The 17,578-nt window shown below is 36.6% G+C and overlaps 1 protein-coding gene and 1 pseudogene across 1 annotated transcript; one reads left to right on the top strand and one right to left on the bottom strand.

The window, feature by feature from the left end:
- Positions 1 to 297: 297 nt before the first annotated feature.
- LOC127130605 (uncharacterized) lies at positions 298 to 3,381 on the bottom strand (annotated as a pseudogene).
- A 13,038-nt stretch (positions 3,382 to 16,419) lies between these two features.
- LOC127130604 (uncharacterized) lies at positions 16,420 to 16,926 on the top strand. The gene has a single exon (XM_051059585.1). The coding sequence runs from the start codon at positions 16,420 to 16,422 to the stop codon at positions 16,924 to 16,926; it is 507 nt and encodes a 168-aa protein (XP_050915542.1).
- The last annotated feature ends 652 nt before the right edge of the window (positions 16,927 to 17,578 follow it).

Below are 17,578 nucleotides of genomic sequence, written 5' to 3'. Positions count from 1 at the left end.
CATTGCTTCCCTTAGCTGCACAAAGTTATAACTTAAGAACCGGTAATATTTTTATTTAAATCAAAGTTCTGTGATAAATTCATACATAGAATAAAATCATTAGGCTTAATGGCAATTTTTTAAAGATCAAAAGAAAGTAAGAGTAAAAATTTAGTACAATATGAGATTGACAAAGAAAAGTTACATGATGTTTTAAGAGATAAAAGAAGAAGACACAATAATATTAAATTAAGATGTTGTAAGGTTGTAGCCTTGTGTAAGTTCAGTACAATATGTGAGGAAGGTTTGTATCTCGTTGGTGTTAACAATAAAATGTGAGGAAGGTTTAAATCTACTAAGCCATAGCATTTATATTTAATCAAAAATTGCCACATCTAAATTAAAGTGACAGGACGAAGAGGACACTTCAAAATCAACAATTCAATCATAAAATAAAAACTTATACTATATACCAAAGATGAACTTGATCGTTGTGTCTTAGAAGCTTTCATAAGTTCTGATTTTGCTTGGGCAGTGGCTTCATGGGAATGCTCAATGTTGGATCCAATATCATCTGCAAAATGGAAATTCTCAACATCAACTACTATAAACCAGTCTAGACATATAAAACGACTTGATAGAGGATGCATAAATAACAAAAGTAAATGAAGGGCGGGGGTTGGGGGGAACTAGTTACCAATCATTGCTCCTTGCTCATGAACAAGCACGGCAAGATCTTTGAAGATCTCATTTACTTCCCCAATCTGCTGCTGGACTTCTTGAATACCTTGTTCTCTTTCCTCGATGATAGCCTCATTGAAGGAAATCTCATTATCTAAGGATATTACCTCCTGTCTGCAGCATGAACAATTTTTAAGAGCTAAGCAACAAAAAAGATGCAAATGGCTAAATTTGAAAAAGTAGCCTTAGGATAATATAGATGCAAGTTCAATTTTTCAATAATTTAATTTCCCATGGAAGAATGTCGCCAGTGATCATTTCACAAATCTTTTGCACCACCCAGAAAACTTACAAAGAAGAAGACACGCCTTTTGGATCAATTCTTTCAACACTGCCTGAAAATCTTTGGCCAATTTAGCATCTGCTATCTTCTTGGTTGCCTGTAGATATAATTTTTTTTTGAAAATCTCTTCTTATTTAACTTTCAAGTAAAAAGAGTTTGAGATCAAGTCACTAGTACATCAATAAATAACTACAACAAACATGGTTATTAGTATCTTATCATACATACAAATCGTATCTCAATTCAATACAAAACTTTACCCAATCGATACAAAGCTCTAGTGTGTATCTATTATGGACATGAATCTCTTCCTGAATTCCGATTCATCACGATCAATTAGATTCACTAGTATAAATCATGGTCTATGATAATGAATTGCTTCCTAAACTAAGCATAGTCCACAACTCTTTTTTCTCAACTTTGTATAGTGAGCCACTGTTATTCATCATTTTGATTCCGATTCAATAGGTCTCCAATTCACTATTTGATTTGATAACCATACAACAAACATTCATAATACAAGCATGGTTTTGGTTTTATTGCAGTTTAAAACCGCAATGGCAATCAACGCGATTACATCAGTCTCAGCCATATTTTATCCATAATTTTTCATAAGACTAGAATTACAATGCAAATGCAACCACTACTGTAATAGTAAATAAAAAACTCGATCATAAGATTCATTTAAAGAAACTCATGGTTTTTAAAAATAGATCATAAAATACCAATAAACTGATTTGTTTGCGCATGCAATCGAAATAGATAATAGAACTTCAAACTCACATTAACATCAACATGATGATCAATTTCACTAGCTTGTTTAAGTTTATCCGACGTATCCTTCACCAATTGTCCAATGTGGAGTCTGGTCTTGTGTCTGTAAGTTACAAAAACAGAGAAGGAATCAATACAATCAGTATCTTAAAATAGAAGTAACAAACAAAATTTCCGATTCATATAGTGAGAGAGTGGTGCAGTGATCTCTCACAGTTTCTCGCGGAGTTCTGGCGTGTCTTTGGGGGTTCCGAGAGTGTTGACGAGTCTCTGAAAAGTGGAGATGGAGGTGTTGATCAAAAGAATAAGTCTGTGCTTACACATTTTTGGGTCTTCTGGTCTGTAATAAAATAAGGAGATATGTAGCCTCTAGTTAACTTCATTCCTTCCACCACTTCCAACTCATTTTCCAAAGTGTTGCCATCCTGAAAACTTTAAAATCTTAGACAACTCATTTTCAGGTCGGACTTTGTTGAGAGCTATGTCGCGCTCTTCTGTGATAACCTGTTTTCAAATTCATTGTGATCATTTTCAGCATAATATGCAGTAATCCACAATTCCATAAACAGTACAAACCTTCCATGCTTTTGCAGCAAAGATCGACGAACCGACTGCGTAGGATGAGCAGTTAAAACCAGATCCACAGTCTGATTCTTCAAAGCATCAAAAACCTCTTCAGGACTATTGGTTGATATATTATCACAAAAAAAATAACTGTTGAGGATATTAGCTGATAGATAAGCTGATTATCCATAATAATCAGTAGCCCAAAATAAGGTCATTTTCACAAATGACTCCAAAAAACAAACTGAAACGAAACACAAAAATATATTAATACACGTAAAAAACATAGATATAAGTAAATCAAATGAAAAAATACAAAAACCACAACCATCATCAAAATAATCAGTAGCCCAAAATAAGGTCATTTTCACAAATGACTCCAAAAAACAAACTGAAACGAAACACAAAAATATATTAATACATGTAAAAAACATAGATATAAGTAAATCAAATGAAAAAATACAAAAACCACAACCATCATCAAAATAATCAGTAGCCCAAAATAAGGTCATTTTCACAAATGACTCCAAAAAACAAACTGAAACGAAACACAAAAATATATTAATACATGTAAAAAACATAGATATAAGTAAATCAAATGAAAAAATACAAAAACCACAACCATCATCAAGTATGTGATTGAGATGAACCAACAACTGGTTCATTTCCGTTTCCAACAGCATTAGATCCATCACCAGATGTTGATCCACTAGTAGAGGGACCACCAAATTCTGCATAAAATTAAACAGAAACCAAATAATTAAATCAAAACCAAAGCCAATACATTAATACACTAAATAATCATACTCAAATACTTACATACCTGAAACAATAGTGGCAGACAACTCAAATTCTTCATTTATATTCAAGTCCTTGAATTGACTAAGTGTAGGTTTCAACCAGTCCTGTGCACAAATCAAAGCCTCTGCCATTTCAGGGGTTAGTGAACTTCTATATGTGTCTAGAACTCTGCCCCCGGTACTAAACGTGCTTTCAGAAGCGACAGTGGATACTGGACTAGCTAAAATATCCTTCACCATTTTTGATAAAATAGGGTATCTACAAGAGTTTTGTTTCCACCACATAAGGATGTCAAAGTTAAAATCATCGGCACAATTATCATCTAGATACCTCTCAAGATCATTTTTTTATCTATTGAATCTTTTTGTTTAAGGTGCTCTTTAAAAGCTTCAACCCTTGCAAAATGAGATGGAACTTCAACATTAGGAACACCATCACCAAATGAACCACCCTCATTAGGACTAGTAGAGGGTCCATGTTGCTTTTCATGTATACCCTTGTACCAATTGAATAGTTTAAACAACTCCTTTTTTATCACATTAATCATATTAGTAAAGGCACCGACTCGCCATTATACATATCATTAAAACACCACTCTACATATCCTAACTTGTATCTAGGGTCAAGAATCACGCCAAAATAAATAAACTTGTTGATGTTTTCAATTTCCCCCCAATATTTGTCATACTTCTTCTTCATTTCATATCCCATTGAGGCTAAAATTGTGTTCAAGTTCATGGATGATCTTTTAAGCTCACAATGTATTGAAGCTAGTTGGTGGAATGACTTATGAAGGGATACTTGTTTTGACGAAGAAAATTCCATAGTAGCATCATAGAAAATTTTGAAAAAACTTACTAGACACCTAACATTCTCCCAATCATTAAGAGTAGGGGGGGCAACTAATCCAAAAAATTCCAAATAGCTAAAATCTTCACCTTCCATTTTCTCAAATGCTGCTTGATACTTTTCAGCAGCATCTAGCATCAAATAACATGAGTTCCACCTTGTCGGAACATCTAGACAGAGAAGTTTCTTGCAATTAATTCTAGCAAACTCAATACATTATTTGAACTTTGTAGATCTTTGGGGTGATGACCTAACAAATCTAACAGCATTTCTAATGGCAGAAATGGATAAATCATTCTGTTTTAAACCATCACAAACCACCAGATTTAAAATGTGTGCACAACAACGAAGATGAAAGAAAGATCCATCACTCATTAAACCACCCATATTATCAATCCTCTTCTTCAAATAAGCAACAACTACATCATTAGATGTTGCGTTGTCCACAGTGATTGTGAACACATTCCTTATTCCCCATTCCCTTAAAATCTCTTCAACTTTTCTACCAATTGTCTCACCCTTATGATTAAGAACTAAACAAAAACTTAGAATCATGTTTTCATACTTCCAATCATTGTTAATGAAGTGTGCAGTTATGGTCATATAACTAAGATTCTGAATGGATGTCCAACAATCAGTGGTTAAGGCTACCCTATTGCAATCATATTTGAAATAACCTTTCAATCTTGCTTTTTCATCAACAAAAAGTTGAAAACAATCCCTCGCCACAGTTCTCCTTGATGGAATAGTTAATTGGGGTTGTAATTGTTTGCATAACAACTTAAAGCCTTCCCCTTCAACTACCATAAAAGCATGTTCATCTAGGATCACAAAGAGAGCAATAGCCTTCCTACAAGCTGCCAAATTAAATCGTTGGCTTGCGACAACCAAGCCACCACCCTCTCCACCGGCAAAGGAGAGGGCAGTTTGAGTAGGATCATTTTGTGGCATCTTGGTACATACTTTTGTATGAGCAAGCATGTTAGATGTCCCATGGGTTTTTGGATCACACAAATATTTCTTATGACAGTGTTTGCAAGCAGCTACTGCTTCAATTTCATTAGGCAATTTAATAAAATGGTCCCAAGCAGGAGAGGATTTCCTAGGACCATTAGCATTTTGTTTTCTCTTCTTTCCAATTGGAGGAAGTCCAACAACATGAATTTCATTGGCAGCAACATCAGTTGCACCAACACCAGATGTTAATGAAGAAGGTTGGTTTTGAGTAACATTCTCCATTACTAAAAATTAATGAAGATTATAATCAACACACAACCAACATCATCAACTCGTTAAGTGTTTATAGGCTTAGTTTCAAAGTTTGTTAATCTTATTTTTATGTAGTCATATGTCTTAATCTTAAAGGACCTATTACCTTAAACTTTTAATAAGGCATACAAAACAAATGGAGTTACTGTTATTATGAAAAATATTCAACATGATATATCGACATAGGCATACAAAACATACATAAAATAAACTAAACTTACTGTTATTATGCAAATTTCCAGCTCCTTGTATTTCTCCAGCTCCTTGCATTTCTACAGCCTCTTCCATATCTCGATAAAAATAAAACAAATGGAGTTATTAAAACAGTATATAAAAGATTAAAGCTCTTAAAAACATAAACAATGATCTAACCTTCCATTAACTCAAAGAACTCTTGAAATTACAAAACCTGAAAATACAAAATCGGAAATCAAGAACAAAGAAAGACTTAGTGTTTAGAAAGCAAATACGAACACAAAAGAACGTGATTAAGAGGGATAAAGATACAAATGATTCTCTGCTCAGTGATGATGAAGGAGGAAAGGACAGTGATGACGGCGGAGGAGAGACATAGATAGCGATTTTGTTTTACTTTTGGAGATGAAGCAAGGTGACGGCGCTAAAGCTTTAGGGTTCAGAGGGGTGGACGGAGCTTTAGGGTTCAGAGGGGTGGACGGCGCAAGCTTCAGAGGGGTGGACGGCGCAAGCTTTAGGGTTCAGGGTGGACGGCGCAAGCTTTGGAGGAGCAATCTGATTTTGTTGGGCCAAAATTCTGCTGGGTGCCAAAATTCTCCTTGATAGTAATGGAATGGATTATGCTTGAATATAATATCGGTCGGGCTCAAATTTTGTTGGGCCAAAAAATCAAAACCGAACCCGACCACACACACCCCTCTGAACCCGTTTGCAACACCCGTCCAACCCGTCAAACCGAATTAACCCGACCCGAAACAGCATCCTGCAACCGGTTCAGTTGGTTATTCTCTGGTGGTTTTTTCTTGTCCACCCCTATCTTGATCCATGAGTAATACATCACCTTGATCAGTTACAAGATAACCATATCTCCAGGTTGGTAACATATCATGTTTGACCTACATTGGTCTTGTTCTACTTGAGCAGGTTGCTCTTTCACAACTACATGTGTTTCCTACTCGAGTTCCTTCATAGGTGTATCAATGCTTTGTGATTCTTGAATTTCTTCAAGCTTTACTTTACTCCCACTTATTCCTTTGGAAATAAAGTCATTTTTCACAAATACTCTAGTTCGAGCGACAAACACTTTGCCCTCATAAGGATTGTAGAAGTAATATCCTCTTGTTTCTTTAGGATACCCCATAAATAAGCATTTGTCAGATCTGGGCTCGAGCTTAGTTGAAATTTTCCGTTTCACATAAAATTCGCAACCCCAAATATTCATGTAAGACATATGTGGTTTCTTACCACTCCATATCTCATATGGCGTCTTCTCAACCTTTTTGGATGAAACCTGGTTAAGTGTGTAAGCTGTTGACAATAAAGCATGTCCCCAAAAGGAGTTTGGAAGATCGGAATGACTCATCATGGATAGGACTATGTCTAACAAGGTTCAATTTCTTCTCTAGACACGCCATTCCATTGTGATGTTCCAGGAGGAGTAAGTTGGAATATAATCCCATGCTCTTTTAGATGGTCATCAAACTCTAGGCTTAAATATTTACCGCCTCGATCTGATCGAAGAGTTTTAATATTCTTACCTAATTGCTTTTATACTTCATTCTCGAATTCCTTGAACTTTTAAAAGGATTCAGATTTTTGTTTCATTAAATACACATAACCATATCTACTAAAATCATTAGTAAATATGATGAAGTATTGAAAACATTCTATGGCTGATATGTTCATTGGACCACATACATCAGTATTTATGAATGCCAAAAGATCATTAGCCTTTTCACCTTTTCCTGTGAATGGGGACTTTGTCATTTTTCCAATTAAACAAGATTTGTATGTATCATATGATTCGTAATCAAAAGAGTCCAAGAGTCCATCTTTATGGAGTTTGGAAATGTGCTTCTCATTTATATGGCATAAGCGACAATGCCAAAGGTAACTTGGATTTAACTTGTTAGGTTTCATCTTTATAGTATTAATGTTATAAATTGTCATTTCAAGATCAAGGGCATGCAATCCATTGTTCATTTGTACAGTAGCATATAATACATAATTCAAATAAATAGAGCAATAATTGTTATTCATTATGAATGAAAAACAAAACTTGTCCAAACAAGAAACATATATAATATTCCTGCTAATTGCAGGTTGTTTACCAGTAATTTCTGACAAACAACCGCTAGTCCTCCAATATTATAAATCTTGGTAACTTACAGGATCGACTAGATTGATCCTAGGACATGTGTCTCAAGAACTATTATTATGGTGATTTGACTCATGATTAAGTTTGTTTCTGGTTTATGAATGGTAAAAGGTGGTTTCGACAATAACTCTAAACGATATTTATGACTTTATAGATAAAGAGTAAATGGCAGTAACTTTGTAAAAAAGGTTTTTTAAGATAACAAAAGTACTTGGCAAAGGTAAAGATAAATAACTTGAAGTAAAAGTTTTAAGTTTTGAGAAAATGCTGGAAATGAAAGTTTGGCGAAATGTAAATGCAAAGGTAAAAGTGATGATGAAATACTGAAAATAAGGGCAATTCGACAGAAGAAAAGACAGTAAATGATTGTAGTTTAAATAACTTGCATAAAAAGTATAATATGAAATACTATCATGGTGTTCTTCATACATACATTTTCAACAAAGACTCGTTTCTCTCGCTCCGGTACTTTGAGTATTTTAGTGAATTTTGTATATCAATTTGAACACACCGAAATCTAAAACTAAGACTCATATTTATAACAATTCGACCCTAACGGTCTCTACACAGATGACTGTCACGTTCGACATTTTCAAGCGTTGCGTGTCTCAGATGCTTCCACGCGTTGGTCTGACGAAACTGCTTCGTTTGAATTTCAAATCTTTCCCACTTGAAGCTTCGAATCTGTCAAACGCCTACGTCGAAGAGAACTTGTGGAGACCCATAAAATCTTCTAAGTTTCAAGCTTCGACAAGAAATGTCCTTTCTCCCAAGAAAAGGATTTAATCAATAGCTTCGACACATCCATTTTTATTTGTTCTCCAAAACATAACACTTTCAAAGAACTTCGCCTAATTGTCGAAATCTCCAGCTAACAAATTGCCCCCAATAAATGTATATTTCGAATCAATGCAGAAATGGGCATTTTTTGTAATCACCAGATTTCGACCAGAGACCTTTCATAGACCTAAAAGTCCATATTTGTCAGTTAATCATGATTTACTTTTTCAAAACGTCTCATCAAGATGTGTGCGCAGTTATTATCATCATGAATTCCAACTTCCAAGAATAATGAATAGTAATCCATGTACCTTTTTCACAGAAAAGCCATCACATGGTCCACTACCTTGGCAAGGTGTAACCAACAAGCTTCGTAGGTTAATAGTATAAAAGCTTATTGTCACTTCATTCTTCCCTTTTTACAAAAATCTTCATCTTCAACCTGAGTTCACCTCTAAAACTTCTCTGAAAACGCTTCTTCTTCCTTAAAACCCCAATCCTTCAAAACTTCCAAAAAAAACCATAACAATGTCTTATGATAAACAACAAAAGCAATCAAAGAACATTAAAAGCGCTGGATCCTCAAAAAGTTTTGCTTCTCAAAACATTCCAACTAGCAAAGTCATAACTGTTGGGGATCGGGAGTACATTACTGCTTCGAAACTCATCAAAGAACAAAAATCAATATTTGCTTCCCAGGTAATGATTCCTTGTTTACTTTCTGGAAATACTTTAGGGTTTTTAGGCCCATTAGTTCCTGAAGGTCATTTAGAGAAATGTGTAAAGTTTTTTTCCTTGTTATCACACAACAAAACCCATAGCCAACAAAACCGTTTCCTCCAGAAATGCTGAAGATTCAGTCCAAAGAGAGGCTTTTCAATTGGATTTTATTACTGATAGTTTCAGACCCTTTCGTTCTTGTCCAACTCTAGACAAATCCTATTTAGCTTGGTTAACGAAAGTTGAGAAAAAGAAAGCTTCATCTTGGAAAGAATTGGGCATTTTCGACCTGATTCAGATGTCGAAGCAGGGGTTTAGCTACTGCCAACCTTTATTATTATCCAGCCTGTATTTCTGGGATTGTACATATAACACCTTTCATCTTCCTTTTGGAATGATGACTCCTACGCTCTTCGACGTAGCTGCCATTTCTGGACTTCCTCCGACAGGGGAAACCTTCGACCCCTATCAAGACTGCGAAAACTTAATTGACTTTAACGTCAAGAACGCTTCGTTCAATACTTATATTAATTCGTATCATGCTGATGGGGAAGAAGTTTCTGACATAGAACATATAGCATTATTGGGTCTATGGTTATCCAAGTTCTTCTTCTGCTGTAAATCTCTGCAAGTTGCAAAGAGGTTTCTAACACTTACTAACCAATTGCATGCTGGTCGAAGAGTGTGTTTAAGTGAGCTTCTATTGGCTAGTTTGTATGAAAGTCTAGGATCTGCTAGTGCCAAGTTAAAGGAGTATAAAGTTGGTACCAACTTATTACTATCTGGGCCTTATTGGCTTCTTCAATTGTGGCTCAATGCCACCTTCGAATCCTTTTTTCCAACACATGGAACTGTTGATGAGAATTCCCCAGAGATAGTAAATCGAAGCATTGAAGGCACCAGACTCCTTCAGTTGACTCCAGTTGATGATGTGGACAATCTGCAAAGCGTCACCATTTCTCTCCTTCGATGGCTCCTTTTTCCAGTCGAACCTTGGTCCTTCCTGGTTCACTGCTTCGTTCGAAGATGCTGTTAAGGACGCCAACACAGAGATCAAAGATATATGGCGTGCCTTTCTCTTCCCAAGGCTGCTTGTTTCAAGGATCTTGCCAGTAAAGAGCCATGTTTTCTTGTTGGCTTACCAACCTAATTTCGTCTCTCGATAATTTGGGTTGTGTCAACTTATTCCTGTCTCTTTATTCAATCGAAAGCGTGAGATATGTTGTGCAGGGACTGATTGGAGCGCTCGAGACATTGCAACGCATCAGGAATTTCATGCAAACTTTGCTGAATTTCACCTAATAGCATACCAACTGTCGTTCCATTCTACCAACGGGTTCGCCACTTGGTGGATAGATTTCTATTCAAAGAATATGTTTACTACTACTGAAATCAAGGAACGTCTAACGAAGGCCTTTTCATCTTTGCAGGAAAATGTCTACAAGGGTAAGCTTACTCATTCTGAAGAAATCCAAGTATTCTAAAAGTACTTTGAAACTGTCTATAACCCAATGGAACTTGTTCAAACTGTCTGTTACGCAACACCCATTTTAAAAGAGAAATTTGAAAAACATATTGCCAAAAAGAAATTTCCCAAAGCTATAAAACCTGAATTTAAATATGATTTGGCCTTTGAGTGCGAACCACCCAAATTTCCAAATTTACCCAGTGCAGACTTTGCTATGTCATTTTCCCCCTTACCCAAGTTGGTTCACATGTGGGAACATTTTTAATGAACTGAAAAATGACCAACAAAAACCTGCCAAAAGAGTAGTTGCAACCAAACATACCTTAGACAGTTTCAAAGGCTTTCTTCACTTTGATTTGGACGCAGTGAGAATTACCTCTCCGACATGTGAAGGTGTGGAATGTTTGGATTTCTTGGTTTTACAACTCCCTTTCGTCTTTTGCTAATCTTTTAAACATTTGCATGTTTTGACTAACTCATATTCTTCTTTAGCTGTCGAAAGGAAGATGGCGAAGAAAGAGAAGCCTGTGGCGAAAGCTAGTTCGAATACTGCTTCTAAGACAACTACCTCTTCAAGCCATAGAGCTCCTTCTGCCAAGGATGTTGCTCTAGAAAAAACGAAGAAGAGTTCAAAGGTATTACATCAAATAACTTCTTTGTCTCTTTCGTATTTTTATAACTGTTTATAATTTTCCTTTTTCAGGGTAGTGGCAAGCCTCCTTTGACACCCAAGAAAAGAAAAGTCCCCACTGGAAATGTAATTCTTATCGAAGACGATGAAGAAGAAACTCATCCAACTCCACTTAAGAAAAAACAGAAAAAGAATAAGGCAACAGCTGCCCCTTACCAAACAAACAAACAACAAGGTGTCGAAATCAACATTCTCCCTCCTTCTTCAAAGTAAACTCAATCCCAACCCTCTAGTGGCACAACGCTGGAGCACATTGGGAGCAATGCTTCTGACCCTGAGGCTCAACAAGTAAACTTCTATCTTGAGTGTTTTATCTTTTGATAAACTTCTCTTTTATTCTAACACTTTGTTTTCAGGAAAAACCTACCACTCCCCTCATCTCTACTGGCAATCAGAGTGATCCTTCGAGCGGTATGAATTCATCTCCTCCTCCGACAACCAGCGGTGCTGTTCAAAACAAAGGATCTTTTGGAGCCCAAAATCTCGAAGTAGATAATGCCCAAAACGAACAAGAAACCTCTTCTCCTGGTGAAGATGGTAAAAGAGATTTGAAGCAAGATGAAGAGAAGGACTCAGAAGAGAAAGAAGATTCTGAGGATACTCCCAGTAACTCTCCTATAAGAGTTGTGTTCCCTTCAGATTATGCTGAGGAGGATGATCAGGATTCTGATGAGATTGAGGGGTACTTTCACGAAGATGAAGACATGAGTAAGGAAGAAGTTGATCCTGAAGGAAATCAGACTGGAACTGGTGATGTTAATGTCGAAACGGTCCCAAATCCAACTAATATTCGACCATCCATCATCCAGACTTCGCCTATATCACTTACCGAGGAGGAGAAAAATGCTTTGAAACAAAATGATCCCCTCAAGTATGTAAGGTTGATGATGGCTCAAAGAGAATCTTCTTCAGAACAAAGCATTTATGGACCTTTGACCCATTCTGGTGCTAGTGCAAACGAAGCATCACATGACGAACTCCTTAAGCATGTGAAGAAGGCTGTTTTTGATGTAGATCTCCTTGAAGAATTAAAGAAGGATGTGGAAGCAAGCTTTGGCATAAAGAAGCTGATAAGCAAGATCAACATCACTTCTTGCCCCACTGATATAGGTGAAGCCCTTATCGACATCCAGAACCTCATTGACCAAGTTTGTGCTGAATACCGTAGTGAGGTGGATGCCAAAGCAAAGCTTCAATCAACTGAACAAGCTCAAGCCACTGAGTTTGATAATGCCCTTCGAACTTCAAAAGCCTCTGAGGAGTTAGCTGCTTCCAGAAAATCAGCCCAAGCAGAATTCGACACTTATACTGCTTCAATACGACTCTGGGAATCTCACATTATAGAATTGCAGAAGAAGATTTCTGATGCTAAGGCGAAGCAGGCTGCTATCCAAGGCTTGGATAGTACTGAAGCTGATAATCTGGCGAAGCTGAGCGTAGATCACGTCGAAAAGGCTACTGCTATGAATGAAGATATTGCACGCCTTAGAGGGGTTCAAGTTGCTGTTCAGTACAAGATTGGCTTGGCGAAGATAAAGTATGATCGGATGAGGGCCACTGTTCCTTTCTGATTTCCACTTGTATTTGTTCTATTAGACTCTTGTTCATTTGTAATTTGATTAAGATGAAAGCCATTTTTGCAAAATTTGGAGTTTAAATATCTTCACCATTTTGGCTATGATAGTTCTTTGCTTACTACGTTGTTATGATTTTAACTACATGCACAAATGGTTTATACTTCTTTAAGTATTTCCCATTTACTTTTAGGATTCTTCGATCCTCTGTTAGTTCTTCTATTTCTTATGCATTATTTGAAAATGCTTTTAAAATTCTAAAAGGACCTTCCTAATGTGGAGACCATTTTCTTAATGTTTTATTCTTTCGATCCATAGGTAATATAACTTTCCAAACTAAATCATTCATAGTGAAAGTTTTACCTTTGACCCTCTTATTGTATGCCCTTGCTACCCCCTCCTTCTGTCTTCTTAATACTTCTAACGCATGCAATCTTTCTTCGTCCAAATCAACCAGTTCATTCATCATCATTTCCCAGTATAGGTCAGATGGAATTTCTCCTTGTCTTTGGATTCTCACTGATTGCAAGTAGATTTCGACAGGTAATACTGCATCATGTCCAAATGCAAGTTGGAAAGGTGTAGTGTTAGTAGCTTCTTTAGGGGAGGTTCGACAAGCCCAAAGTGCTTGATCTAAAGTTTTGTGCCAATTTTTTGGCTTCTTCCCTACATGTTTTTTGATTAAACCAATTATTACTTTATTGGCTGCTTCGACTTGCCCATTGGCTTGAGCATAATAGGGTGTGGATGTTAATAATTTGAAACCCATTTCCTTTGCAAACTCTTGCATCTTTCGACCAGTAAAAACTGATCCTTGGTCTGTTGTTATACTTTATGGGATTCCAAATCTATATAATATTTGCCTTTGAATGAATTCAATGACAGTTTCTTGATCCACATTTACTAAAGGTACTGCTTCGACCCATTTAGTGAAATAGTCAATTCCTATAAGTATGTACCTTTGACCTTTGGATGAATTAGGTCGAATTTCCCCAATTAGATCTAATGCCCAACCTCTGAAAGGCCAAGGCTTGATAATTGCGTGAAGCTCACTTGCAGGAGCATGTTGAATTCCTGCATGTATTTGACATTCTTAGCAACCCTTAGCAAACTCTATACAATCTTTTAACATGGTGGGCCAATACATTCCATATCTGAAAAGCAACCATTTCATCTTATGGTCTGCCTGGTGTGCTCCACAGGCTCCACTATGTACACTAGATAATGCCAAGTATGCCTCGTTTTCTCCTAAACATTTCAACAGGATCCCTTCAGGGGTTTTCTTGAATAATTCATTCCCCATTCAAACTCTTCTTTGTTAGCATATCCTAACTGAGTGCTTTCCAAATCTGTCGGAGACAACTTGGTAGCCATTGCTTTTCCTCTTACTTCGACAAGTTCCTCTAGCTTCTCTTTTGAAATTCTATACCCTGAAGCTATTTGTGCTAAGTCGTTAGCTTCTTGGTTTTTTATTCTAGGGACATGTTTTATGTCTATATATTCAAAAAATTTGAGCAACCTATTTGCAATGACGAAGTACATAATCAAATTTTCTTTTATACATTTGTACTCCTTCGTTAGTTGCTTGATTACTAATTCTGAGTCTCCTTTAATTTCGACCCTAGTTGCCCCCAATTCCAACAAAGCCTCAAGTCCTGCAATAAGGGCTTCATATTCTGCTTCGTTGTTAGAACAAAGGGGACCTTCAATTCTATATTTGAGTTTTGTTGGAATTCCATCAGGAGAATATATCATGATCCCAACTCCACTTCCATCCTTATGAGTGGAACCGTCGAAGAATAATCTCCAAGGTTTCAACTCAACTTGAAGTTGAGGACTTTCGACCACTGCATGGTCTATAATAAAGTCTGATACTATTTGTCCCTTCATTGCCCTTAAAGGCATAAAGGCTAAAGAGTAATTCGACTATGCATCATTGGCTTTGATAACATATACTTAATGACATCAAAGTGTGAAGAGACGTATAAATCAATAGGTTTTATATAATACTTGAGTTTAGTACAAGAGAAATGCAAACAAAGACACAACTTTTCTATTGAAGTGTATCTAGTTTCTGCATCATTTAAAATCCTACTAAGATAATAAATGGCTCTTTCGACGCCATCTTCATTCTCTTGTGCCAACATGCTACCTATAGTAGTGTCGGAAGCTGATATATACGGTATCATAGGCTTCTTTCCACATGGTGGTGCCAAGATAGGAGGATTCGTCATATAATGCTTAATCTTGTCGAATGCCTTTTGATGTTCATCATTCCATTCAAACTTCCCTTGTTTCAGGCGTAGGAGGGGAGAGAAGGCTTGAGTTCGACCACTTAAGTTTGAGATGAATCTTCTCAGGAAGTTTATCTTTCCTAATAATGATTGCAATTCTTTCTTAGTTGATGGTGCTTTGGTCTCCATAATAGCCTTCGTCTTATTCTGATTGATTTCTATCCCCTTTTTATGGACCACAAAGCCCATAAAATCTCCAGCCTGCACAAAGAATGCGCATTTAAGAGGATTCATCTTTAAGCCATGTTTTCTCATTCTTTCGAATGATTGGCTGAGATGGGTTAGATGATCTTCGTCTGATATAGATTTTATCACAATATCATCTATGTAAACTTGCATAAATGTCTCTATATAATCATGGAATATAGAATTCATTGCTCGCTGTTATGTTGCCCCAGCATTTTTTAGACCAAAGGGAATAACTATCCACTCATAAGTGCCTATTGCCCATGGACATCGAAAGGCTGTTTTGGAAACATCCTCTTCTGCAATGAAAATCTGGTTATAGCCAGAATATCCATCAAGCATGCTAAGATATTCATAGCCTGCAGCTGAGTCAACCAGCATCTTTGCCACAGGCATTGGATACTCATCTTTAGGAGTTGCTGCATTTAGGTCACGAAAATCTATACATACTCTTAAAGAGCCATTTTTCTTGATAACAGGAACTATGTTTGCAATCCATTCGACATACCTTGTGGTCCTAATGAAATTGCATTTCTCTTGTACTAAACTCAAGTATTATATAAAACCTATTGATTTATACGTCTCTTCACACTTTGATGTCATTAAGTATATGTTATCAAAGCCAATAATGCACAGTCGAGTTGGCAAATGGGCATTAGCCCTCACTGAATACTCTTTAGCCTTTATGCCTTTAAGAGCAATGAATGGACAAATAGTATCAGACTTTATTGTAGACCACGCAGTGGTCGAAAGTCCTCAACTTCAAGTTGAGTTAAAACCTTGGAGATTATTCTTCGACGGTTCCACTCATAAGGATGGAAGTGGAGTTGTGATCATGATAATTTCTCCAGATGGAATTCCAACAAAACTAAAATATAGAATCGAAGGTCCCCTTTGTTCTAACAACGAGGCAGAATAAGAAGCCCTCATTGCAGGACTTGAGGCTTTGTTGGAATTGGGGGCAACTAGGGTCGAAATTAAAGGAGACTCAAAATTAGTAATTAAGCAACTAACGAAGGAGTACAAATGTATAAAAGAAAATTTGATTATATACTTCATCATTGCAAATAGGTTGCTCAAAAAATTTGAATACATGGACATAAAACATGTTCCTAGAATAAAAAACCAAGAAGCTAATGACTTAGCACAAATAGCTTCAGGGTATAGAATTTCAAAAGAGAAGCTAGAGGAACTTGTCGAAGTAAGAGGAAAAGCAATGGCTGCCAGATTGTCTCCGACAAATTTGGAAAGCACTCAGTTAGGATATGCTAACAAAGAAGAGTTTGAAGTACTGGCCATTGATACCTTAATGGATACAAATTGGAGGAATCCAATTATTAATTATCTCAAGGACCCTTCGATAGATACAGAAAGAAAAACCAAGTACAGGGCTTTATCTTATGTTTTGATGGGGAATGAATTATTCAAGAAAACCCCTGAAGGGATCCTGTTGAAATGTTTAGGAGAAAACGAGGCGTACTTAGCATTATCTAGTGTACATAGTAGAGCCTGTAGAGCACACCAGGCAGGCCATAAGATGAAATGGTTGCTTTTCAGATATGGAATGTATTGGCCCACCATGTTAAAAGATTGTATATAGTTTGCTAAGAGTTGCCAAGAATGTCAAGTACATGCAGGAATTCAACATGCTCCTGCAAGTGAGCTTCATGCAATTATCAAGCCTTGGCCTTTCAAAGGTTGGGCATTAGATCTAATTGGGGAAATTCGACCTACTTCATTCAAGGGTCAAAGGTACATACTTGTAGGAATTGACTATTTCACTAAATGGGTCGAAGCAGTACCTTTAGTAAATGTGGATCAAGAAACTGTCATTGAATTCATTCAAAGGCAAATATTATATAGATTTGGAATCCCAGAAAGTATAACAACAAATCAAGGATCAGATTTTACTGAGCGAAAGATGCAAGAGTTTGCAAAGGAAATGGGTTTCAAATTATTAACATTCACACCCTATTATGCTCAAGCCAATGGACAAGTCGAAGCAGCCAATAAAGTAATAATTGGTTTGATCAAAAAGCATGTAGGGAAGAAGCCAAAAAATTGACACAAAACTTTAGATCAAGCACTTTGGGCTTGTCGAACCTCCCCTAAAGAAGCTACTAACACTACACCCTTCCAACTTACATTTGGACATGATGCAGTATTAGCTGTCGAAATCTATTTGCAATCAGTGAGAATCCAAAGACAAGGAGAAATTCCATCTGACCTATATTGGGAAATGACGATGAATG

The sequence above is a fragment of the Lathyrus oleraceus genome, chromosome 3 (assembly GCF_024323335.1).
Source record: "Lathyrus oleraceus cultivar Zhongwan6 chromosome 3, CAAS_Psat_ZW6_1.0, whole genome shotgun sequence".
Classification (NCBI taxonomy): domain Eukaryota; kingdom Viridiplantae; phylum Streptophyta; class Magnoliopsida; order Fabales; family Fabaceae; genus Lathyrus; species Lathyrus oleraceus.
Note: the sequence above shows the minus strand (reverse complement) of the source record. Positions and strands in the feature narration are given on the sequence as shown.

What these genes read in the sequence shown, in the direction of transcription:
- LOC127130604 (XM_051059585.1), top strand. Translation starts at nt 16,420, where the DNA reads ATGGACATAAAACATGTTCCTAGAATAAAAAACCAAGAAGCTAATGAC.